General features: G+C 40.7%; 1 protein-coding gene across 1 annotated transcript in view; it reads right to left on the reverse strand.

Annotated features, from left to right (window-relative positions):
* Nucleotides 1-10,724: 10,724 nt before the first annotated feature.
* The window catches only part of JAG2 (jagged canonical Notch ligand 2), a 72,995-nt gene continuing 56,353 nt past the window's right edge, over nt 10,725-27,366 (reverse strand). The window contains 11 exon segments of the mRNA XM_075104097.1: nt 10,725-13,025; nt 15,966-16,122; nt 17,151-17,282; nt 17,714-17,959; nt 19,616-19,731; nt 19,901-20,014; nt 22,244-22,329; nt 23,406-23,433; nt 24,436-24,552; nt 25,498-25,611; nt 25,990-26,103. Coding sequence (XP_074960198.1) covers nt 12,553-13,025; nt 15,966-16,122; nt 17,151-17,282; nt 17,714-17,959; nt 19,616-19,731; nt 19,901-20,014; nt 22,244-22,329; nt 23,406-23,433; nt 24,436-24,552; nt 25,498-25,611; nt 25,990-26,103 — 1,697 coding nt within the window. The 3' untranslated portion in view covers nt 10,725-12,552.

Here is a 27,366-nt window from a genome sequence, read left to right on the forward strand (position 1 = left end):
CGCTATGGCAATGGAGATAAGGGGCAGACCTCACACCACAGCTGATGAGTGACATGTTTTCTAGGCCTTTCAATGCCTTGAAGTGTTTTCCTTCTTTACTCAAACTAGAAGTAGCACAACTTAAAAACAATTAATGTCCCCTTGGAGAAAAAAAAAAAAAGCAGCGATTTTTCCTTTTATTTTTAAGTCTCACTTCACCACAATAGCTCCAATATTTCACTCCTGACTCAAAGGCAAAGTCCAAGGGAGCAGGATATGCTGTAGGGTATCTCTCTTGCCACACTATTCGTGTTATTTTCAAGTTCCTCTCTCCCGGGTTGATCTTGGCAGCAGATCACAGTGCCGGCGCAGCACAATGTAAACCGGAGCCATTGTTACTCCATCTCCCGCTCCTCATCGCTGCAACAACATTTCCCCACACGCCTCCCAGCAAATTGTTACCGTGTCCTGTCCTGCTTCCCCCCCCCTCCAAAATCCATTAGGCTGCTGCAGTTCAGCTATTCATCTAGCCCCCTTGGAGGCACTGAATAAAAATGTTTCCCTTTGTCGGCTGACATTACACAGGGCTTTGATGAATGGTCTCGGTGACAGCGGTGAGCGACCATGCTGCAGGGCTGCCCAGTGTGCACTGAGCGGGCAGAAAAGGGTGGTAGGGAAGTGGGCAGCTATTGAAACAGCCTCAAATCACTTCGTCCCTTTCCATCACTTGGTGAAGGCGCAGCGGCAGGTCTGGAGGAGGGCTGGGGAGGTGAGCCCTTCACGTGGGCACGGCCCGTTGTGCCATCCAGGGAGCGTACCAGGGTTTGGACTGACGCATTCAGGGGTGGCTTTTGCTGATGGAGCCAGAACTGAGGATGAGTTGCAATACTAACAGAGAGCTAAGGGCCTCAGTCTTCACCAATGGGAACCAGTCAATGGCAGCAGATGGTCTCTGCTGGGGCTTTTTGGTGGCATATCAGGCCCTGATATGCATAAATACAATGTATATGTGTGTATGCATGTGGACTCACTCCTTCAACAGCACAAAGCTAAAGCACACTGCACAGCATCGGCACAGTGCTGAACCTCAGCTAACCCACCTTGCTTCTCGTGCACGCATGGTACCCTGGCCCCAGCAGCTGCAGCAGAAGGATGCTCAACCAGCAAAGCCAGCCCCATCCCTGCAGAAATCCTCAGAGCCACACTCTGCCCACGCTCTGCCCAGGCTGGTGGTGGACTGTGCCCAAGATGGGCTGGGAGCCGCGATAAAAGTGACGTCCGTGGGAGTTCACCGCCAACTTCAGTGAAACAGGATCAAGCCTTCTGTCACTTGGCAACCTGCTTTATCAACGTGAACTTGTATCTCTCTCTGCTGCTGTTTTTCCAAGGGCTATTCATGGTTCAAAGCTGTAGACAATACTGTTCCTTTCTTCACTCACCGCCACCTAGTTATCTCTGGCAGAGTGTGACTCTGGAGAGAAGCAATTTGAGAGAGGAAATACATTGGAGATGGAAATAGCATAGAAGATACAACAAGGACTCGACTTTCTTGTTTCTATCTTACTCAAGATTATGTTTCCTGACTGCATCCCCAAAGTCACTCCAGTTGTTCTAAAAATTACGAAAGGAACGAAGAAAGTTTTTCATGCACATCGCAGAAAATCCAGAATGATTCTGCTGACTTCCGTGGCATGGAAGTGGGCAACGGGGGTCAGCATTTGGCCCTTGGCTAAAGCATGAACTGTAGGGAAGGTCTGGGGGCATGGAAGAAAGAAGTGCCACATCCCAGTCAGAAACGTACTTGGGAGGATTTCTGTCAGCATCCCAGTTCATAGCCCTTTGGAAAACCCATGCTGGTCTCAGCAAACATTCAATTTCGTAACAATTTAGTGGGTGGACAGAAAAATATTAGAAAGGAAAATTCTACAAATAGGACTCTGGCAGGACAGGTTTAGTTGGGAGAAATGACTGATGAAACCCAAAGTCATAGGTGTCAAATCTTGGGTGTGCTCCTCTTCCCTGGAAGTCTGCTGGATTAGTTCACCTGCATGGCAAGGAAGTTTGTCTTCTCGTCTGGGGTTTACCCCAAGTTTTTTAAGTTTACATTGGAAATTAGCTAACAAGCTCTCACAAGTTTCATTCATGGAAAGGTGAAATGAAATAAGTGCATATAAACACAGGACATTTTTTATAAGTACTTTGCAATCTCAACAAAACTTTTCTTGAAAGGCTTAAGTTATCCTCCCATGGGTAAATTTGATCTGATTGGTTTTATTTTCTGAAAAATGTACACATAGACATCAGGTGGTAAGTTTGTAATGAACTAACAAAAAGGCATAATGAAGAATAAAACAGAATGGAAAGAAAATTACAGGAAAGTTGTAAAAACAATAACCTTGAGAAACAACAAAAAAATCCGATTACATTTCTCCCCACTTAACTACCCTGTAACAATTAAGGCTAAAAGGTCACCTAAGCCCTGGCAGGAGGGCACAGTGGCTCTGCTTGGAGCAGTCCCTGGGGCTGGAGGGGGCTCAGGGAAGCGCCCCATGGGGCAGAGCTCCTGCCGCTGCCCCACCGGCCAGGACACCAGTCTGCAAAGTGGTACCAAGACATGCACTTATTGCATCCATACCTCTGGGGCTGCATGTCAGAAAACCTCACGGAGGGACTGACTCTGAGGAGATCCCAGGCTGCCAAAATGCCCAAACTGAAACTTTCTGATCTATTTTGATCAAATCCAGCTTGATCACAAAGCTTTTTTTTTTTTTTTTTGCCTGATACCAAATGGATTTGCAGACAGGGAAATTTATGAGAAATAAGCAGCTACGGTTAAACAAACCCTTGCAGGCCTCTGGCTATCCTGGTAGGGGAAAAACAAAACAAAACAACAACAAAAAAAGAAAAACCTGACAGCAAGTATTAGCAACAGATTTTTAACAGGTGGAGGAATTATTGTATGTATCTAGGAAAGAAAACAGAACAGGCACTCTTAAATCACCAGCGCTGATTTAAACGTGAGCTTTTAAGTATAGTGTGTGAGCAGCAAATGAGTTCTGATTGAGGAAATCTTGTAAACAAACAACAACTTTCATCTGCAGCATCATGTGCAATACAGGCTTTGTGCTGGGGGCTGGACCATGCTGCTGAAGCCCAGGCCTGGGGTACAGGCTCTAATCTTCTTAATGAATTTCAAGGCAGAAGCATCCTCGAGCAATAAGGAACAGCAAACCTGGACTTGCACTTCTCAGGGTCTGGACAAGCAAAGTGAACTGCATCAGGTCAGGGAATCAGGCACATGTGAAGATCCCAGGGCTGCTCCATTTTGTTGAGGTGCTGCACAGAACCACAGCAACGTCTGGATGCAGCCTTGGAGCAGTCAGCCCTCGAGAGTCACTTTGTAAAACCACCTTTGAGAGATGTCATTCATCTCAAAGTAAGAGAGCGGAGGGCCCTTTCCAGCGCCCATGTGGGCATCTGCTTCTTGCCACATTCACTCTTCATCTCCTACTCTAGGTAGAGACTTGCCTCAACATTCAACATCTATTGAGCACCGTGAAGAAGTATCTGAGGAGCAATCTGGGAAAGTGGGAGTAGCAGAATGGAGGGAACGTGGCTGGAAGCAAGCCTCTGAAAGGTAGTTGGGGCCATGGTCAGGAAAGAAATACCTGTTGCAGCAAAGCATGCAAAGTTAATGCTCAGCCTGTGATGCCAGAGCAGGGGAGATACAGCATGTCAGGAAATGTCTATGCAGTGCAGATACAATCAGGCTGAAAACACACTGAGCATGCCAAGGAAGTAACCTTGAATGTCTGCTGGTATTTTTCTCTGGAAAGAAACAACAGGATATTACAAAGGGACAGAAACATGGACATGGTTGCCAGTGCTTACCTAGATACATAAATTAATTACCTGCCCTGGAAAGGAGCATGCAAGGGAAAAGCATTTATGCCCAGTTCCAGGCCAGTTCTCCTTGAAAGGCAAGAGCTGGCTCTGCTGGCAGTGGTGCCCCACTGAGCTGTCGCAGCCAGCTGGAGGTTTTGACAGTGGGATGGTTGCATTCAGCACTAGAGCTCAGCATTTCTACTGGGTCTGCAGGGGACAGGCCATGAAGTCATGCCCATTGCAAGAGAGGTGGACCACAGTGGCTGAGCTGTGCATGCATCAGGCATCTGCTGCTAGGAAAAAGCAGTCTGCCTTAGGTCAGTTTTTATTTCCAGAAGTTTTAATCATTCTCTTCTCCAATAAATGATTAATCGCTCAGATGAGCTGAACCAGAAACTGGCAAATCAAAGCCGCTCTTGTTTTGAAAACACTTGGCCCACAAACCCCAGTTTAGCACCATACCCCACAGCAGGAGAAACACAAACCCAAGCAGAATATAGCACCCGCAGCTCCCAACCCAAGTACCCAAATTTAGGCATGTAGATAGAGCAGCTTAACCCTGAGGATTGCTGGGACCCATATAGACCACCAGAGTCAATGGAAGCAGCAGGTGCTTGGAAATACTGCAAATCAAAGGACTCATTTAGGGCACTAAATATAGAGCAAAATTTAAACACCCAGCCTGGAAAATGCTGGCCATATAGTCCCTCCGCTGCATTACTCTGCGGGTCCTGCACACCCAGGCTGCTGCCGCACGATGTCTGTAGAAGGTGCTGGGTCTCCACTCCCACCACTGCTGCTCATTAGCAGGTTTTTATCCATGGTGACACAGTGCAAAGTAGGTTCTCCTCCTCACTTTTTTAGAGGATATTGCTGCACTTGAGATAACCTCGCTGGTTTATCTGTACTGAAAGTGGTGTCAGCGGGCTGTCAGAACACCTCCCTGCTGACCCGCCACATCTGTGGCGCCATGCCTGAGGGCTGTCCCCATGTCACCATGCCAGGGACCCTCACTGGGCTGAGGTTTGCATCCGGACAGCCCCAGCAGCCCACCGGGGACCAGAGAGCCAAGGCAGCACCCTTATGCTTCCCAGCGCACACTCAAGGTTGACATGAGAGAGCAGAGCCCTTTGCTACCAAATTTTTTCTTTTTTTTTTTTTTTGGCTGTCATTTTATTTAAAAAAAAGGGAGGGGGGAGAGAAACAGAGAGGAAAGCCTGCTGATCCACACTCACCTTTTAATTTGCCCATTCAACTCCAGCAATGCCTTATTTTGCCTCCTGTTGAGAAGCTGCTACACTCACCCTTTCTATTTGCTTTTGGGAAGTGAAGATTAGAAAATGCTGCAGCAGTTGAACCTTCAGTGCCCTGCAGAGGGGCCAGCCCTGCTTGGGGGAGTTCCAGCCCCACGGAAGGCAAGACAGGTCAGGGACATCACCTTAGACAGAGCAAGCTCTGGTTTGCACATCTGTGCAGGCCGACCTGGGATTTCAGCACTGAATAGCCCTTTCTCATGCTCCGTTACACCTCCTTGTAATGCACAGAGGATTCTGGACTGTGGCCCAGTCACGTAGATGTAGATCAGTGAAGGGACCACCAAAGAAGGAAGAACTGGACAAGCCACATGGCAAAAGGAGAAACAGATACAAACTGTCCCTGAATTTCTCATCTGTGGAGAGGTCAGGTCCTGGGACTGCATCTAACAAGGGTACAAGAGGAGGGGCAACCCCCTTCTCCCCAACAGACATCATGCACTATTTTAAAACAAATTAACACTTGAAACTTCATATAAAACTAGAACCCCTAAATATACGAAACTGCAATTTTGAGCCTTTGTTGCTGCTTTTTTCAGCACTAGAAGGTACCAGAACCTAGAAAAGCCCTGCCGGGGTATTTCTTCTGCTCCCAAAATAACGAGCTGTCTGTAGCAGTTGTTAGACATGGGCAAATCTAACAGATAAAGGTGCGGAGAAGCCACCCAGGCTGCTCTCCTGGCTTGAGCAACCCCATGTCTGCCCAGGGCTGGGCACAGGACAACAGCCACCAGCCACCCAACCCTTCTTCTTTCACAAACACGGCCCTTTTGGCCTCACCTGGAGAGCACGGTGCTGTTACACACCGCTTTTGAGAAAGTCTGTGCTGGCTGTCACTGTTGTACAGCTCTTCAGCAGCAGAGATATAGACAAGGGATGAACCAATGTGATGTGGTACCTATCTGACTCTCACGTCTGGATCCTACTGATGCAGCGTTCCCCAAAACATAGGGACTGTCAAGAAAGGCTTGGAACAAAGTGGAGACCAGCGCTGGTCTGCATGGGGTGCCCGTGCGTCAGATGCTGCTCAGTTTGGTCATCCCAACTCAAAAGTAGCAGAGAATAATTTGGAAAGGCATAGAGCTCATACAGGAAAAGCAGCTGGAGACTTGGAACAGCATGTCTGCAAGTGGAAACTGAAGAGACTGGGACTCTGAACCCCAAGACTTAGGAAGAGAGCAATGCACTGTAAATCCCAAATGTGGAGATGGTGGAGAGGGAACCAACCGCTTGCTGTCTTAGCATCACCTTATCAAGGAACAGGTTCACAACAAAGAGAAGAAAGCACTTTTCCACACAGTTCATGGTGCAGTTGTGGAACTCATTGCCACAGGACATTGTGGAGGCCTAAAGCATAAAAGGGGTGATATGATGCCATGGAGAAGAGGTGCCTATCAAACATGCCTGGCTCAGGAAGCCCCTAAACCAATCGATGGACAGAAGCTGGATAGGTATGAGAAGGGCTCACGCTGCAATTTGCTGCTCTCTTGCACTTTCTCTAAGCATCTTCCCCTGGCCACTGCAGGACATAGGAGGCTAGGCTCGATGGACCTTTGATCTGCACCAGTACGGCTGCTGCCTGAATTAACTTCCACCCACAAGTAGGGCTTTGATAATTAACAGGTGGGGTTATGCCCCAAGTTATGCCTCCAGGCAGATGGCCAAGCCTTCAAAGGGCCTTATGTATGCCGCTGCCAGAGCAGTTTCCAAACCTGCTCCACAGCTCCCTCCTCAACCTTCTTTCAGATGTAGCCTATCGGCACAGCAAATCTGCCACAGGGAGAGGTCCCCTCCAAACCAAGCCTCCTTCAGACGGGTGGGAGAAAAGATAGGATAGCAGCTGAGAAAGATCTACAAGTTAACAAGTCTTTCCCTGCCAAACAGGGCTGAAAGATTTGGTTTTGGTTGGTTTTGTGGGTTTTATTGACAGAACATTTGAAAGCGATAGTCTATCTTGGGAACCCACAGGCCAGAAAACAGCGTGACTCCCTAGTCACCATCTTGCACCCTTACAGGACTGCCACATTTACACCTGCAAAGTGATCTTTTGCCTTATCCACGACTGAAAAAAACAGAAATCTTAGTTTTCAGAAAAGCACACGTTCTTTGTGTCTTTGTGGTTATAAAGAGTAACATGGACGCAGTATCATTAATATGAACAAAAGCATAATGCCTCATAAACACTGCTTGGTTAAGGTTTCCACGTTTATTTCTGCCCATCTAGAAAAATTTGAAGCAGCTTTGTTGCCAGGGAAAGAAATCAACTAAAGACCTGGTCATTTTTCACTCAATTTAGTCAATTTACGTACTCCTTTCATAGAGGTATTGCAAAGTACCCTTTGAGAAGGATGTGCTCCATCTGCAGAGTTGTAGGAACAGGTTATAGGTATGAACCGTGGGATTGTTATTAGCTGCAAGAATCATCAAGATAGCACTGTTCAATCACTGGGAAATCACAGGCCTTGTGCAAATCATGCTGATTCTCTGCAAATAACCAGAATAAAATAACTCAAGCCACTTTGAGGCAGGGGAGTTGGGTCCCTGTCCCTGTCCAGTCAAATACAGACACTGCTCCGTACAATGGCTGTCTCTTCTTGCTCCACAAGCAGTATATACAGTGTAAAAAGGAGATCCATACAAACCACCCAGATTTTACTGGCTTTTGCAGGGGAAAAGTTGAACCAATGAACCATAAACTTAGTCATGCTTGCAGAAAAAAGACGTCCTATTTAAGAACATCACCTATGACATTTATCGATAAACATTTGATTGCAAGTTGTTTACAAACAAGTGTTTGAAGATGAGAGGTTTTCACACTGAGTCCCTGTTGTGCTGAAAGAAATAACTTGTATACAGAGCAAAAGGAAAAAGTTCCACGTATCCATACAGAAACACTGCGTGCATGAGAACGGGTACTGTAAAAGGGATGAACACGGGAAGGATTTAATCATATCTCATTCCCAAGGGGACCTTTTGCTCCTTTACTGTTTTATAAGCCCGTTCTTTATTCCACCATCTGTGATGAAATAAGGACAAGGGGTTAATCAGGGGCTCTTTGCAGCACTGAACACCACAAGTCCGAGATTCATGTGATTTTTCCACAGCAAGAGCAAGATTCCTACTAAGAATGACTCAAACACCTCCTTTACTGTTGAGAAAGGAGAAAAAGGCAAGTCACCCTCTACCCTCCTTGCTCACAATGAGCCCCCCAAAGGTCACAGCTAGACTGCTTAACAGAAGCGATGCTAACTGCCTAGCAAGGCTCACAAGCTACTTGAACTCTTCTTCAGGCTCATTCTCTCTCTGTTGCATCCAAAGGATGATGACAACCCATCTGCACTCAGGAACAATGAGATAGAGGTACCATGCATGTACCTGCATCGAACCAACCCGAATTCCTGTGCAGGTTAATTCCCTGCTACCCCAATCCTGTATTGTCCAAGCTACCTTACAGCTAGCACAGCAACTAGTGTCCTTTGCAGCTTTCAAGGCAGTGACTAAAATACCTTTCAACTTTTAGGTTGTTCTTGAAGAAGGATGGGCAGCAGTGAGTTATTTTTCTACTATGAACTCACTTTCCATCCAAGCATAGTTTGACCTCGAGAGGACTAATTACACGGTTTACTAGAGAACAAACCAGACAAAAGCAAATGGCCAAAAGAATCAAGCTCACCAAGTATTTCAGGTTAGCATCACAGAAGAAAAATTAACATGGAACTACTCGTTACTTAGAAAAATGTCAAGGAAGAGCCCATTTACTAGTTTTTCTCATTATGTAGTTCTTATAACAGATATGACTCTGGAAGTACCATAATGCTTAGCCCATGTGCACCAGCAAGAAGTTGAGGTATACAAGTCCAACATTTCATGTAAAAGTAAGTCAAAAGGGAACAAAACTACTGAATAAGGTGATGTGGAGCAAGTGGAGAAGACATGCAATTAGTTTAAGAGCAGCATAGAAATAAAAATCTGGATAAAACAGATCAAGGTTAAACCACGCAAGTCAAAAAAGTTTGATTTTTGTTCATCCTCTTTTATTCATCTCATTTCACATCTCAGTCTACATAACTCACCCTTGGTCAGCACATGAAAGTGAAATAAAGTAAGTCCTGTATTTGGCAGGCAAGGAGCACTACCAACTTGAACATGTGCCCATGCTGGTTTCATGAATCCACAGGGGAGCAAGTCCTGGACACGATATCAGCCACCGGGAAACATTCTGACCCTTTGTTTAGAACAGCAAAGTCCCTCACTTTATATACTGTTTCAGTAATATGAAGAAGCAGAACTAGAACCTTCAGGAGCCGTGAGCCAGCTCACTGCTGCACAACAGAACAGCAGCAGCCTTATTCTGTATGTATACAAAAATCAATTATTTCACCTTTTGCCTACAGCAGCAACACCCACTACCTTTATTTGTATTAATCTAAAACCTCCAGCAAGGAGCATTCTCTCAGCTGTTTTAAGTGCATTGTGAATATCAGAAATTGCCCTCTGCAGCAGGTACTCATAAATACTGCAGTCTGAGAATGGTGCATCTTACAAAAAGGCATTTTTCTGACCTGGCACTGTCCTGAATGGTTACAGCATTGCTCCTGCTAACAGCAGCTACTAAGTTTTCCCAAGGCACCATGGAGTTGATTTTTAGAAAGACGTCATTGAAAAAGTGTTGGTTCCTTATCTCAGCTTTGGGGTTCCCCTCCCCCACCAGCCCTTCAAGGGCAGGAGACAGATATTTGAAAAGTGGACATCAAGGATAACAATAGAATTTGAGAACTGACTTAGAAACAGCTCTCACTTAACATAAAGACAAGCCAATACTCCAAAGGAAAAGAACAACAACAAAGTAACTGTATGAATACAAAACCTGCTATGATTGAAAATTCTGTTTTGGAGGGTGACAGCTACTAGGAAAATTCAAGTTTTATATTCCATATTATCTTACTTAAGAGTTCACCTTTCACTACAGAAAAAAATTCTGTACAAAAGCCATTCAAATCACCATAAGAAACAGGCATCGACCTACTAAACTGAAATTGGAGCATGACAAGCAAAAAGTCTGAATGACTGCAGAATAGAGGAAAAATGCATTACTAAAAAAATCCAACCTAGTGTGGCAAGAATACCTCAAAGCCCCTGCATGCTCAACAGCCCTCACCACCCAAGGAAGCAAGACAATACTGCTCAGACAAGCCTCTGCTCAGCAGCCGGGAGGAGAACCATTTCAAAAAAGGTGCATCGTACGCAGGGTCAGTAACTGTCAGCTAAAAACAGCCTTTGACTTTGCAGAGAGGCAGCGCAGGGAGAGTCCCTCTTTAGGCACTGCAGGTGTCTGTCTCTAGACCACACGTGGGACACCACCTCCTACACAAACTGGTAGTGGGCAGAGCACAATGCTGCCAAGTTGGCTCAGGAAGTATCAGCACTTGGATGCAGGCGGTAAGCTCACGTTACAGGAAGTACTGTGTATTAAATCAGGACTTTCGCGCCTCCTTCGTTTAGCCTCATCACATCAGAACTCCAAGCACTTAGAAAGCAAACACAATCTGAAGTATCTTACACACAATGAGGGAATCATTTTATTAGATTATGGAAGACAGCAGCATTACAGTACAAAAAGTTACAAGAGTAGCAGAAAAAAAAAGTGTTTTTGGTTTAAATACTCAGGATTATACTGGGGAACATGAGAAGGATAGTACCCTTTTCTAAACTAACTCCTAACCAGGTTATCAAAATAAGTTTTGAATATTTAGCACAAGTAAAAAAGTTACAACAAACATCATTATAAAATGCTTTAATAAATAGTTTCTTTTCTGAAAGTTTTTTTTTTTAAGAACATGTCAAACAAAAATGTACTAAAACAGAAGATCCTGCAAAGCAAATCCTGCGCTCCTGTATAAAATAACTGGTTTCAAAACATTCATGTTTACGTTGTTCATGGGCCAGAGTTTATACTCTCACACATCTGCTCCTCTCATTGGTAGGGTAACTAGGTGTATGTAGTGTTATGCTTTGTCAGTAATTAAAATAAACTTATAGTTTGCCCAGTTAATAGCAATAATAAAGTCTTAAAAAAAAAAAACCGCATAAGCCTTCCATTACAAATAACCATTTCTAATGAGGTACTCCCATCTTGAGCTTGCCAGCCTTTTTTCTTTAGAGCAAAAGATGAATAAAGCACAACAGAAACAAGATTGAGGAAAATATTGTTCCCTTCATTAGGCCTGTATTTAAACGCAAAAAAGTAATACCACATGTAATTAACATATTCACAAAAGAAAGAAAACAATGCCTCGCTATGTTGGTACTGTACAGTAGATGCACCCGTTAGTGTTCTTAAGATGGGCTGAACATGGGGATAAACAAACATTTCTGGACCTATTTACACGTAAGTGGTTATGTTCCTATGTAAATACAGATGACCAACAGATTCCTAACATTGATTGTATTAACATAATTTTCTAATCTGGACATAATACCAAAAAAAGAGTCTTATAAACTGCCATAAAACCTCCTTTTCTGCAACATAAATTAAAAGGAATGACATGTAAAAAAAAGACCAAAATATTTAAGTTATTAAATCAAATATACAGAGTGATTCATTTAATATGTACATATTTACAAAAAAGCACTTTCACTATTAGAAAATAAACTGTGTCAGTTGGGGAACCTAAAGTTCTCACAATTTTACTATATTGATATGGCAGTCTTTGACAGTTGCTATAGAAAAAGTTTAATCTCAAGGCACTTGTCACATGCTTCAATACTGCAATTCTAAAGTAATTAGACAGAAATAAAAAGGCCACTTTTAAACCACAGTTGAAAGATCTCTATGATTTTTTTTGTTCCTATTACAAAGCGTGTAAGGCAAATTTGGAAAAAATCTTACAGAAGCTACTAACGTAACAAGTGCAGTGAGCTGCCATTAATAGAGATTCAAAGTCAAGAAAGTTTAAAGTTCACACAATTTCCTCAACCAGGAGGTTTTAAAGCCACCATTAAATTAGAGCAAGTAATAAAAAGAAATACATTCTGTAAACAGTGTACAGTCTTTTGTAATAAACTTTACACATATTGAAAATACAACCTCTCCTCTGCCACACAGCGAGTGTATTATAAGTAAACTTTACAAAAATAGCAACTATCAAAGATTACTCATTTTTTTCATCTGACAGTCATTGAATAATTTATACAAGGCTAAAGAAACAAAATAAATTTTATTTATTATTTTTATTTATTTAATTTTTTTACGCAAAATAAAGAAACTATGAACATTTGACTCCAGATACTTTTAGTCCTTGATGCAAAGTGGAGATGTCAATTTTTCCCCTCCCCAGTAAGTGCAGGCGCAGTCTGCCTACGTTCCAAACACAGGTTAGTCTCTACTGCCTTCAAAGTTTGATGCATTCACATTTTTAACAGATCTGTTGTCCATTTTGCCTATTTGATGGGATTTCTTTACTGGACTGCTCTCTGATGTGTCAGACGCCTTTGTCGGCAAAGGCTTTGCGAGTTTGTGAGAGAGGAATTTGTCCATTTCCTCATCTCTTTCCTCCTCTTCATCCTCCTCTTCCTCATACTCTACATACTCCTCTACTGCATCACAAGTTCTTTTTTGAGGAGATATAAAGTTTTTGCATTCATAACGAATGTCTTTGTTACTGTAAGATCTGTCTATAGGATTTCTTATGGGATTTAAAGGCGCCCACTGGTTATTGGCACCCTCTTCTCTGGGAGGACGACTTCTCTCTCTCTCTTTTCTTCTCTTCCGAGTCCACCAGACGCAGATGATTATACAAGTCAGCCATACAATGCTAAATACCGCACAAAGAATTGGAACCAAATAATCTAGAGGGCAAATGGAGGAAAAAAAAACCAAAATAACAAAATACAAAGTCTTGAGTTAACAGAACTAGGTATATAGCACTGGACATCTGCAAGAGAAGCACCCATACGTAACTACAAGTTAGCTCTAGAAAGGTTTTTAGGAGAAAGGAAATAAGATGTCATTTCAGCACAGTAACTCCCTGAATGCACTAGTTCATCTAGAAAGGCTCTTTACTGGTTTAAACCAAGTTAGTTTTCCATCTTAATGATGATGGGAGAAATGCTACATCTGAGACCTTTTCCCCCCCCCAACAGACAGACTGGTCATATAAGCAGCATCTTTTTCTCAAGCACCTAAGATAAGTTGGCCCAGGAAACCTCAGTAATGACTCCTAAGAGAAAAAGTCTATCCTTGTAGGAGGCAGGCTATAAAGAGTACTACGCATCTAAGTTGCTCTAGAAGTATTGGCAGTTGCATCACAACTATGTCCCGCATTTACTATCAGAAAGACGAGACCTTTACCACTAAGTCCTCAGACATTTCTGTATCAACTATATAAAAAACATTCAGGTTAGAGCTATGTCATCAGATTAATCATGCACTCTTTAGAATATTCCAGTTTTACTTCAGAGTAGAATACCACAATACTGTTACTAGAAGTAAGTCCTCACTGCTTAATCAGTAAAAGAAAAGTAGATGAGGCAATTGCTTTTCTCCACATTCCCAAACCCCACTTGTGCTCTCCCAGGCACACAGACCCAGATTATTTCTCTAGGAAACCATTCCTGAAAATTTATATATGTTTGGACTTCCCCCCTCCCCCCAAGGGCTTTAGTGCTAGGATAGAACAACATTTTTCTACTCTTGATAAGCCAGAATTCACACATAGTAAGAGGAAATAAGACAGGAGGTGCTTTGCCTTTTGTAGGGACAGCAGGATGGCTCAGAAGCTCTGCAGACAAATGCTGCCAGCCTGACACTAACCTCTGATCCAAACATAAATTCCCTCTGCAGTTTTAAGACAACTGCTTACAGAATAACCTGCAAATTGCTTCCAAAACCAACCAACTGCTTCAACAACATGGGCATTCATTCTAGTGTTAAAACGTCTTCTGAACATATTCTTTGTGTCATATTCCACATTTCTCAAATGTTTCCTTCTGGTAAAGGGGAATGAATAAACTGTGAATACAGTTGGCCTCAAGAGATCTAAAAACTATTTTTTGCAGTTTATGGGAGGATTGTACTCTTATTGGTAACTGCTATTCTCGCCTCAGTTTTCATAAGCAATCTAATACTAAACCAGGAATAGGGGGAAATACTTCAAGGACAAAGGAGTTCTTCATATCAGCTTTCCCCAGATTAAAATAATCTTAAATAAAATAAAATTTGCATTCTCACTGCTATCACATCTATTATTTCATCATATGACTGTGGATCCAAGTTTACTGAAAAGGATCTTACACAGAACTGTCTGAACATCAATTCCAAATTCCAAATATTTTTTCTTAAAGGTAGAGGAAATTAATGAGTGTCTAAATGATCATCTCCCTCTAGGCTCTTGAGCATCCCACAAAAATGAGACCATCAGACATAAGGCTTTACACCACATTTTGTGACAGGTTTCCACCTACCTCACACAATTAAGGGGTAACAATAAAACAAACCGAATCAAAGACATGAGAGTCCAGATTACAGTTTACTTTGTAACAACTCCACTTAAAGAACTAGGGGCCAGTGGTCAATACTGAGCATCCATGTTAAAATGAAGAGTCCAGAAACCATTCTCTAGCACTAGCTGAAAGAAGTCAAAGTCTATCCACCATCTTTGCAGACTATTTGAAACTTATTGAGGTGGGAGGCAAAGTAATCCCCACCCCTTTTGCCCTAGCATTTAAAACGCAATCAGAAGACAGACAGAGGTATATTACAATCTCAGCTCAATTCTTTACCATCTACGCAATTTCTGTTCAAGACAAGAACAAAGCTAGTATGCTTCTTCAGAGGAGCTGAGGAAATAGTACCTTTGCCAAGGCTTTAACAGATCAAAGGCATTCCCTAGAAGGGAAATGCAAGGAAAATGGAACAAGGCAATTTAGGAATTCTTTGGACTACGGGTAGAAGACCTTCCAGAATATTACGTTGGGGAGGTCTAGGAAAAAGCTGGGAAAGTTTCCTACCACTGTAAGGTTTCTACTCTGGGGCTTAGTTGAACTGAAGCCTCCCAGGGATCTTCCACCAGACCATCTCCTGCCTCCTCCAGGCAGGAACATAGGCATGCAATATCTTCAACTGCTTATTTTGGCACAGCTCTTAGCGCTCATATTCGGAGATAAAGGTCTCTCCCATCACACCATATCCTCATTAAGAGGAATGAACATTACGTTTTAACCCAGCTGTGCGCTAGTGAGAAACACGTGTTGAAAAAGAGAGCAAAAGGTTTACATTATCATGGCCAAGTATTGCATGATACTAGGCATCTTTAACTCTTGTTAAGGTAAATAATACATAAGCACTTCAGAAGAGGCTTGGTATCACACTAAGCGTCTTCCCCCTCCCCCTATTTTCATTACCTCACAGCCTCAGTTTCTATACTGCAGCAGCAAGGGCTGAGGCTGAGTTACAGTAGGAGAATCAGGAAGGATTTGAACAGCACAGGAGAAAAGCTCCTGATTTTGTGAAAGGTGTGCTTAGACTGGAGAGCAGGGTTGGAAGTCAGGGTCAAAACAGTGGCAAGTGCAGGTGGGAATATTACACTAGGGATGAGGTTAAGTTTAAGGTAGCACACAAACACGGAATCTTGATTTTAAAGCCATTTTCTCTTCAGTTAGTAATAGCAATTAAAGAAACAACCTGATCTATCATTTTCTCCAATGCGTAAAGAAAGATAAGAAAAGACTGGCAGTAGGGGAACAGAAAATGCTTACACACACACAGGGTGTATGCACTGGGAACCTTACCTGATGATGAATTCCCCACAACGATGGTCTCTACTTTGACTTCAGTTACTGCCAACATGACAGTGCTGTTTTGCCGCTTAGTGATTGCATTTACTATTGTATTAGCAGCATTCTGTATGAGACTGTTATCTTGTTCATCTCGATGTGGGACAAAAGACTAAAGGGAGTAAGGGGAAAAAACCAAAAAGTTATTGCAATCACCTAACAATGGAAACCTACATTTTAAATCCAACTACATCTTAATTGAGTTCACTAGGTTGCATTTGCCTCACAGTAGTTAGAAACACTACCCTGAAAGTTTACTGCAGCAATAGCACGACTGCCTCTATCCAAACTGCAGATGCAGTGTCAGACTTGGTGGGTAACATGCCTACTTGTTAATCTAGCATACCTCAAATAAAAGGCAGCTGACTTTCACGTTACTTACACTGCTGAGCTAAACTTAAGTCATAGTTTGGAGCACTTCAAGACATGTGGATTACCTAGATAGAAGCTTGGACTAATAACAGTCTGCTCTATTTATACCATATGCTTTGCTTCCTGCATCATGGCTCAGCGTGTTCTTTACAGTAGTGGTAGAGACAGTCCAGCTTCTGCCTGGATAAACACTTTACTATGAAAATTAACTCTATCTTGGAAAGGAAGCAATACGCAAGCATTGAGTGATTGGGCTGTAAAAGCCTCTAAATCAAGTCTTTAGCTCAGTAGGGCAACAGTTACTTTCATCTACTCAGCTTGTGCCTTCTTTCACTTCCCATATAGCACTTATGTATTTAATGGACATCCTGAAGCAGGAATTCTCTAAATGCACAAGCAGAAACAACATCATAAGATCTGATCCAGCCACCTGCAACCATATCTCCTTACTGAGAAGGTCAATAGTCCAGGATTTCTGACAGAACAGGTAGGCACCTGTTCATTAATTTGGGCTGAATTAGTCTTTGGAGTAATTTATCAGGAGGTTGTGGTAGTCTTCTGTCATTAACGAAACCTGCGGTTTCAGTTATCTAGCATTATAGGAAATTGTGAGATCACAAAATTGCTTTGCAGCCAGACGAAGCCACAGATTGCAGTACCTTCACAGAAGTGAAACAAGCTTAAACAACCTCTTCCCCAGCATAAACTAATAAGAAAACATTTTCATATATATATACACACACACATTAATACAAGTCTCATACTTACAATAGCAACTTCTACTGCATTCTCTGTGGAGTAAGACAGATCACATAATATTATCAGAGTTCTGTCCCTAGAAACAGTCCTAGTAGCTGGTAAATACCGGATTTCAGAACAGATATTTTCAGTTGTAGTGCCCTGTTAGAAGCAAGGGAGATTGTATGACTTTAGTTCAAGTACATAAACGTCTTCAGAGTTCTTGCAGTTACTGAGACCTGATGAAGGCAGCAAAGATGGCAGCAAGAAAGGGCAGAAAAGTAAAAAACAGGGTTTTGGAATGAAGGGTGAGAAACTGAGCTTGCATGACTGTTGTAGTACAGTCTGAGCCCATCTTGAAATGTTAGAAAGTAGCTCTTTGAGCTTTAAAAGAGAAAATAAAGAATTCAGTACAAACCCTAATTTTGCCTCGCCCTTTCAACAAAGCACAATTAATAGCAACAGAGGAGTCTAATAGTAAATTTTGCAAGTTTATGACAGTCAGGAGTCACACTAGAAACGTTAATCTTCCACACTTTGACATGGAATATGTTCCTAAATATAATGCCATACTTCATTAATTCTGTTCTCACCTGGGGGACTTTGTCTCCATTAAAAATTAAAGTAATTCTAGCACAGTCATTGTCCAAGTATCCAGAATTAGGTAGACACTTGATATTGGCAGGCAGAGGTTCAGAGGCACTGCATTCTCCCCAGTCCGTGCATGGTGGCTGAAAACATTTCATATATTTCTCCTGGCATTCCTGACCCATGGGACACTGGTTATTTGAATTATCCCAGTGTTTGTGTAACAGACAAGGTTTTTTCCCACACCACACCTAGAAATTAAGAACAAAGTACTGTTATAGTTAATTGCTCTTATGCATCAAATCAAAATAAGCAATTCATATAAGATGGCCATGATCTACTACTGACTGCAAAAAAAAAATATCTGTATTTCAATACTGCTGTAGTCCTAGTGGCAGATGGAGCTGCTCTTCCACAAAACAAGGACATTTTGTATGTACAAAAGAGTAAACACTGTGCACAGATTACCAGAGACACCAGTGACTGGCCATATCTCCTTAGGGGCTAATGGATTTGTCCAACATAACTGAGTTGTACAGAAGTTCAAGCATTTATTTTAAACTAGTCATCTAGGCCTCTATATTATAGAAAGTGAGACAACTCCACAAGGATTATTTGCTCTTCAACATTTAAACTGAGATCATTGCCACAGAAAGCTGAAGACAAAGAGCTGATGCACACTGGTGATAGAGCAGTATCACTTCAACTGCTCTCCCAAACGAATGCTGGTACCCCCAAGTTACTGGGTGCAGTAAGCTTCCAAACACAGCTCCATTTCATGATGTAACCTTTAACATTTTATCATACTATACACATATTCGTTCAGGAACTTACGGATTTCTTAAAGCACAATTGACAGCAGGGAAGTGTATTTGTTCCATTACACATGAAAGTGCCAAACACCATATAAGGGTTAAGTTGCATTTACTGCACCATTTCTGAGATCCTACTTACCCTCGTGTGCCGTTATGTTCTGAAGACATCTCAAACTTCAAATCACAACACCATAAAGGGTCTAAAATAGCATTTCTAAATGACTAAGTGCAAGATTTAAATTACTTCTTTGCCTAAAATGCATACCTAGCTAAACAAAGTAAGATTAAGGCTGGATAGATTAATAAAACACAGAAGTTTTTAGCCTGGTGCTTCCAGTGAAATGTGGGAGACTGCTGTGTGAGGCCGTGTTCCAAGTGCTATCAGTGCTCATCTGGAGCCACCCACCTAGCCCTACAACATGTAAGCAGCACTGATCTTGTCTCTCTCTAGATGTGATGTAAAGCTGCACAGGTACCACAAATCCACAGAGAAATGCTATCTCAGGAGTTCTGAAAGGCTTGGAGCACATATAGTAACACGTTCAATTTGCATTTAGGCTAATTTTATTTTTTTAAGTCACAACCACCAGGATATAGTCCATAATAAATATACAAAAGTTGCAATCTGTCAATCCATGAACCTACTGAAGGACAATACAAAGAGCCAATTACTACCCACTGCAGAAACTTTTCTTCTTCCTACATGTCTTTTACCTTGGAACTAAAGTTTCACAAAATTAGGAGCTCTAAAACTGTGTTTGCAAAGCTTTGGGAGAGTGATTTATTTATTATTTCAAGGATTGTCATTCCATTCCAGTTCATATTTCCTTTTTTGTAATGAAAGCCTGTCTGCTTCTAGATAATTCTTTCTAGCAGGTAGAGAGCAGGACAGTAGCTTATCATTATAAAGCCAATTCTTTAAGAATTTTTGCAATAAGTCATTAGACACTTTTTTTTTTTCTAAACAAAGGCAGTTTGGAGGAGACCTATGCAAGAGTCTAGATGGAAAAACCCCAAAGATTAACTTGTACATGAAGAACAGTAAGTTTGTTTCAGCCAGAAAGATTTAAGAAAATTGGTCAAAACGCCTACCTTGGTGCAGTCAATACGGCCATCCAAACAGTGGCAGTTGTTGCATTCTTGATCCCACCTGCTGCCATGGGGAAAGGTCATTCCTTTAAGCCAGCAAGGCTTTCCAATTCCAATCACTTAAAAAAAAAAAAGGCACACTGACACACTTCATGTCTTCAAGTTACTGAAGCTATACAAATTCAAATAAAAAAATATTACACATCAGACTACTCCCCATAAACTCTGTATTGGCTACATTGTACCCTACTGTTTTTGGGTAAGGGTTGATAGCAGATATAGGAATACCTTCTTGGCACCTAGGACCAATTCTTCCAGGGGGACAAGTGCATCGGTATCCATTTATTTCATCTATACAAGTGGCACCATATCCACAAGGGGAAGACTGGCATTCATCAATATCTAGACAGAAAATAGGTAGAACTCAATGGCAAGGACATAACACATTGTAATTAACAGTTTACTGAGATGTAATCTGGCAATACCTGCTTTCTTCACAAGCAAAAGACAGTTTGGCTTCAGAATGAATCTCCTAATTGGACAGTTCTACCATTTCAGCAGTAACCTTTAACAGATTTCTCATAATTGCACTCTAATTCAAGTTCTGGTCATCAAAGAAGGAGTCATATACTGACTCATCTCACAGAGCAGAGGTATTGGACAGCTGAAGGTGCTAATGTCTTTCTCCACATTAATCTATAGAACTGAATTCCCACATCCAGTTCTGGCACTGATCTCAGATGTTTAGGCTTCCTAGAAAAGCACATGCTTCCAGGAAGTTATCACAATGCAAGAGCTGAACAATTAATTGGCTCAACAGTGCTTCAAAAAAGTGACTTACTGCAATAAAATTCAGCCGAAGGAAGAAGAGTAGTAGTTTACTTTGTAACAGACATTTGATGTTACTTTCTTAATAACCTTGAAGTAGTGAGTAGATTAATTTAGTACATACACAGTTAGCACAAAAGCACCTTAAAAAAAACCTTCAAAGATTCAGAGGCTTGGCCATAGGAATCTGCTGAAAAGGCAGGGAAGCATAGACCATTCAGGTGCACAGCAATGTGTTATTTGTTATGCTGGGGAAGTGACCAATACTAATTTATGCAACAGTCTACCAACAAAGGCAACAGAAACCAGCCTGTCAAGGTTGTGAGCCACAGGCACCCACTGCTTCATTTTCAACCATAACAAATCTCTTCCAAATCATCTTTTGAAAGGTTTCCTTCCACAGAAAATGAATGTCCATTCTGACCCCTCAGAAAAACTGTTTAAACAGCAGTTCTTGACTGATGCACGGTATCAGCTCATCATCTGTGTTTAAAGGGCTGAACTTAGAAAGTGAACATGATAGACTGTAGTAGTGAGACTGTTACCCATGTAGGCAATGGGAAATACCAAATGGATGCGGAAGGGCTTTTGGTTCTATTCTAGCTTCCTTCAGAAGTGCTCTAAGATGAAGTTTTATGCAAACACAGAAGTACCTGAGCTACTACAGGGTTTAACTACACTTTCCCCCTCTCTTCAAGCCCTGTTGGTTTAAGATACTCAAACCTCTGTGTGCTGAAAGAAGCAACTGTTAGCTCTGTTTCTGTTATCAGCCATACAAACACATTTTTTATCAGAGCTACTCCTTTTGTCTATATCAGTCTAAACAAAACAAAACAAGTCTGCAGTCCCATTACAAATGCAGGTTATTTGTCTTGGACTACAAATAGTGCTGTCTGGAGGAGAACTCAGAAGAAATGCAGTTATCTCTCACTGCATGTTTGGATCTAGATACACAACTATCTGCCATCCCTATATCCACAGATCACTAAGATGATGCTACAAGTGCTAGAATCTCCCTCTGACTAGAAATGTTGGCTCATTTAGTGTCTGCCAAATGAGGATGAAATCTCAACTTGAAAGCACACCACCGTACTGACAGAGTGGAAGGACAGAGCCCAACAGCCTTGATGCTACAGAAGGCTCAAAGTCTGATCTCCCAAAGAGGTAGAAATAAAGTAAAAATAGGTATCTACCACATGCAAGTCAAAATGGTAATATTCCATTAAAAAAAAAAAAGAGAAAGACTTCCACAACACTTCAATACAGTTTGGGGTCTCTTGTTCCCCTTTCTTTTTGGTTTCTATCCTTCAGGCTAACTGCAGCGTAACAAGTTTATTTTATAGCTTTGAAAGACCTTTATCGTACTTCTGTTATTCATGTGCCACGGCTACACTCCTGACGTTTTTGTTTTAATTTACAATGTCTGAGTGGATTTCAGCTTCTAATGTTAAATGGAACACCTAGTGATATATTTAACAACAACTTTCTTATCAAGAAAAATACTTTAAACTTACTAAGCTTCCATAAAGCCAGAACCTTCAGAAGTGTCTGACAAAATCCAGCAACGAAGTCTCTGAGTGTAATTTAAGCCAAGCCATTTCAGTTCCATTTGATGAAATGAAGAAAGGAACATAAATTGCTATTATTTTCCAGGTATCAGTACCTGACTAACTGACAGGTGGCTTCTGCTTCATTATTTGGAATTCAGCTAACCTAAAGCAAAAAGGGTCACAGGGTGTTCTTTCCGATTTGTGCGTCAGAATGGTACAGCCTTTCAGGTACTTTACCCGTGCAGGTACTTACTAATTCTGCAGTCAGGACCAGCGAACCCAGGTGCACATTCACATCGAAACCAATTCACACCATCAACACAGATGCCTCCATTGTAACTGTAAAAATAATAAAGCTATCGTCATTACACCAAGCATTCTCAGGGTAGATTCAGTAGCCTAAAGGTGAGCAAAAACCATGGGTCTCATGCAGCGTGTTCAAATGCAGGTTTCTTTTGTCCCTATTCATAGTACTTTCTCACTATTCAACAATGCAGAATTTAAAAGTCCCTGCTCACTCCTATTATGAGTCTACTTAATAAGCCACCTACATTGTTTCTTTGGTCTCTAATTAAAGCTGTGTTAATTAAACCTTCTGCTGCTCTTTAGGGGGACGATCTATTCCCATCAAAAGGGAAAGCATAATATTAGATAAACAATATTGCTTAGTAAGTCACCTGTTAAAACAGCAACATCCTACAAAAGTGCATGCATGAGTGGGGAAGTTTATCAACAGAACAAAGAGATAAAACAGCACTGTAAAGCAAATACAGAGAAAGACTGAGCTTTTGCCAGTAGTGGTTTTGTGTTTTTTTTGTGTTTGTGGTTTTTTTTTTTTTTAAATATATGAAGTACTGGTTATTGCATCAGAACGGACAGAGAAAGATGAGGTAGATGGATTTCTTCATTCACAGATCAGTATTTTTCATCTTCAAATGTATCAGTCTCTATATTTAAAATACTCCTACTCTTCCAAAAAATTAACTTTGTTTCTAAAAACACATTTATACATAGTATTTGATCTAACAGACATTTCTACGTTATCTAAAATTATTTATTGTAAACTAACAGGGTTTGATTTCTCAATTTTATTCTGAAAAATCAATTGTAGATGCCTGAAATGTTATCAAGTATGATTCATTTCATATCATAGAAACTTACTAGTCAGTTCTGGCACGAAGATTACAGTAAAATACTTTTATCTGTTCATATATGAATTAACTGAGGATTGTTTTGTGGTCTTTGTTGCTGTCGAGGAATAGATAAGGCATGGCAAAAAATTGTTTTAAGATTTTTACAGAGGCTGGCTTAAATTATTTTAGGGTAGAATTAGTTCTAATCTGGAATGGAAATCCATATTACTGTGCACACTTTTATTTTCACAATAGGTACAGAACTGGGGTTTGCATACTTACCATGGATGAGGGTTGCAGTCGTTGGTATCTATAAAAAAAGAATACAGACCAGTGTTACTAGTGGCATTTTTGTTTTTTCTAACATGGGGTATTATAGTTCAAGAGACGCTATATTTGATAAGGCAAGCAAAGAAAAATAATACAGAATTGAACGTTTTCTTCCACACTTGCAAAGAAATTTCAAATCAGACCTAACAGACCAATGAATACCTTAAATTTTATGAATGCAAAATTGTAAAACTTTGGTGTATTTTAATATATCTACAGCACAGACCGATATGCAGCAGGATGGCAATATAACAGAAATAAAACGGTATCGATTGCATTGGTAGTAGATAATCGAATCAGATTCTGAAAGCTTTCTGAAGGATTACTACTACTTTGGCACTTCACATGTATACGCGCAACTAGTCGAATTTCTTAAACAAATCCTTCCCATTACAAACGGCTCTGAAATGTTTGTTAGCATTTATATTAGCACTGTCAGCTTTAAAAAGCTAAATAGGGCATACATCAATACAACATTAATTTCACAGTAGGTTTAGAATAGAAACAGAGCTAAAAATTTAGATTAGTTTTTCTTCCTCTATGTTACACCTTGGAAAAAGAAAATAAAATTCAAAGCTTTACTCCACCTAACCAATTCATTGTATTGGTATGTCAAAGTAGTTAATTGCTATACTCAGAAAAAAATGATAGAATATACACTACTGCCTGCCTTTCCGCATACTTTTCATTATTAAAATTAGTATTTCTGCAAGGGTTTTTTCCTCTGCACATGTTCCCAAAAATTATATTTCTATACAAGGCTGAAAGTCTTATTTTGGCAGAGACTAGGTGCAAAAAGACGCACAACAAATTCTTCATTCATTACTTGAGCATCATCACCTTTACCTACCTCCCACCCTGAATGATTCAGATATTTTGGCACATGAACTCTATAAACTTGCTTTGTTCCAGTTAACAGCTATTTACCAGACACTCCTAATATCCCAGAGGAATGCAGGGGAAGAAAGGAGAAAAGCCTTACTCTGTGTGCATGTACGTCCTTCCCATCCTTCTTTGCAGATGCAAGAAAAGGAATCTCCACTGCCAACACATGTTCCACCATTCATGCAAGGGTTTGGAATACAGCTACTGTTTTTAGCTTTGAAAACAGAAAAGGTCTCTATTTAGTACAGAAAACAAAATGTATCATCTGGATAGGTCAATATCACAATCCTGAACAGCATTTAAGTTATCAGTGCAAGACTTACAGGGTGGTCAAATGACTCCAAGAATAGTCACATCGCATGACAATCCCTCACCTTACCATCACCATCATCCCAATTCAATTTTTTGATTGAACCATTAACTTTTATAAAAAAAGAAATATTATCTATTTTTTTTCCCATCTGTGTAAGCAAGCATCCTTCAAATAATGCTAAATTCCTGCTTTGGCAGTGAGGTACCCAGGTCACAAGGTGTACTTCATAATGAAATACTAGTATTTAAAGGTCAAGATTTTTATTAAATGCCACAATTGTATCTAAAAAGTAGGAAAACTATACTAAATTACCTTCATCCAACTTCTTGTTCCTAATGGATGTTTCACATTCAGAAAAACGTACCATGGAGACTACATTCAATCCCCCGAAAGATCAAGAGTAGCTCCCTACAGCAGTCAGTAACCCTGCAAATCCCCTAGGAAGAACCACTTCATTTCATTTTTCCCCAAGTATGTCTGCTCACACACCTCTTGATCACATTATGAACTGTCCAAAGTGGAGAACTAAGTTCACAAGAAAAATCTTTACGCAGGCTCTCTAAAGACTAATAGAGAAGCCAAGGCGCAAGTCCAAGTGTTCCAAATCTGCTTAGGAGAAGCTACGTAAAAGACCATTTAAGCAGCCTGCGGAAATCAGCTTCCTAAAAATCAGTATCATGTCAGCTGCATGGAAGAAATTACTCTAAACTTCAGTTACCAGCCAACTGGAACAGCTGTGAACCAGCCAGCTAGAAGAACAGTATGCCTATTTACTAAACAGTTAAGTATTATTTAAACACTTCTCTACTTCTTCTGGCTTTATCTGTAGACAGTTCAAAAGCTTACCGGTGTTGCAAGTACTTCCTATCCATTCTGGAGGACATGAACAGCGGAATGTATCTCCATCATCATAGCATGTTCCACCATTGCTACAAGTATTCGCATCGCATTGGTATTCACCTATACATCACAATAAGTTTTAATTGCTATTGGTCTTGCTGAATTTTAAGGCCAGGTACTGTTTAATCACGTTACTTTTAAAGACACTTCATATTTAAATGCAGCAGTTCTAGAAACGTATAGTTCCACTTGCTGTATTTCAGTAAACAACCAAAAGAGCAGAATCTAAGGGCATCTCTTACAGCACTATTTCCCTATGTGAAGGAATATATTTTTAAGTGTTCCCTTTTGTTGCTGGGAAACTGGAAGAGATAAATGAAAATATGCCTATTATTTCACTGCAATTGTTTTATTTTAAATTTCAGGAACTGTAGTCTCATGAGAAAGAAAGAAACCAAATCTTTGGGTAAACTAAAGATCAAAGTAAAGAACACTTACGTGAATGGCAAGTTTTGCCTTTCCAGTCATTCTTACACTCACAATAGAAGTCATTTACCAAATCAATGCATCGGCCACCGTTGTGACATGGGTTAGGAGAACAGTCATTGAAATCTAGAGAGAGAGTTATTCAAATTAGATGGTCTAGACTAGCCAAGGCCATGAGAAAGTATAAAATACTTCTTTATAAATGAAATAATTGGTGTAGTATTTAGGAAGATAGTTTTCCTAATTCTTATGGGGTTATCTTTGTATAAGCAAGGAAAAAACTCTGATTTAATACAAAACAACATGAATTACGAAATATTTTCTGACAGCTTAATAAAAAAGGTATCATTCAGTATGGATTCTAAGTAGAGCACCAAAGTAGTTTCATTCTTCCAGCAAACTACTATATTCTGGACTTCAGAAAATGCTTTCTAGCAGGGACCACACTGTCTTGAAAACAAGCCCCATCCCAGGACAGCCATGTGAAGAAGTTAAGGCTCCCTCTCCTGCTTTATGTCTCAACATACAGAGACTTAACACCATTAAATGGCTTAACCATATATATGTGTGTATATATACACATATATCGCGTGTGCATACTACACATACATGAATTTTAGAGAAAATTCTTTCACTCAAGACAAATGTTTAATAGGTAGAACATAATTATTCCAGACCAAACTTCAGCTAGACCACACAAAAAGCTCTTCTGACAGGTCATAGCTGCCAAAAGCTTCTCAGTCTTTATTTCAAATCTCAGTTGGTGCATGTCCTGTAATAAGTCTCATCAAGTCCTCGCCATCACATTTTAGAAGGGTCTTATTTCAGATTAGAAAAAGAACCAACTGCAGTTTCCTCTAAGGTAACTTAACCATGAAATGATCTAACACGCTTTGCCAACTAAGGCCCAATATGTTTCAAGCCATGGCAGCAAGAGTAAAAGCCTGCTTCCTACTGAGCCCAGAATACAAAACACTGACTCACAATATTCATTAAGTGAAAATTCAGGCTTCAACAGTTTTCTTACCAAAGGAATAGATATTAATATAAATTCCTTCAGTAAGGTTGAAGCACATTATAGCTTGCACTGGCTTAGAGCTAAAAAGCTTTTCGAGTTTGGAAACTACTGTGTATGAGTAGACTGGGTAAGGGACAAACTTTTATGTACCGTAAGTACTAAAAGGTATATATGCTTTTAGCAATCAAAACAATGATGAGTAGACCCCCTAACAGGGTATGTTCACTTTTGCCTCTTGAGATACACTCTGTACTATACCAAAGAATCAAGATTATGGTCCTATTAAAGGAATTGAGCATTTTAAAGCTGCCACCCAAAAACCTTCTTGAAAATACTTTTGCAAACAGTTGGTAGACTGTAGTTACAGAACA

The sequence above is a fragment of the Phalacrocorax aristotelis genome, chromosome 9 (assembly GCF_949628215.1).
Source record: "Phalacrocorax aristotelis chromosome 9, bGulAri2.1, whole genome shotgun sequence".
Taxonomy (NCBI): domain Eukaryota; kingdom Metazoa; phylum Chordata; class Aves; order Suliformes; family Phalacrocoracidae; genus Phalacrocorax; species Phalacrocorax aristotelis.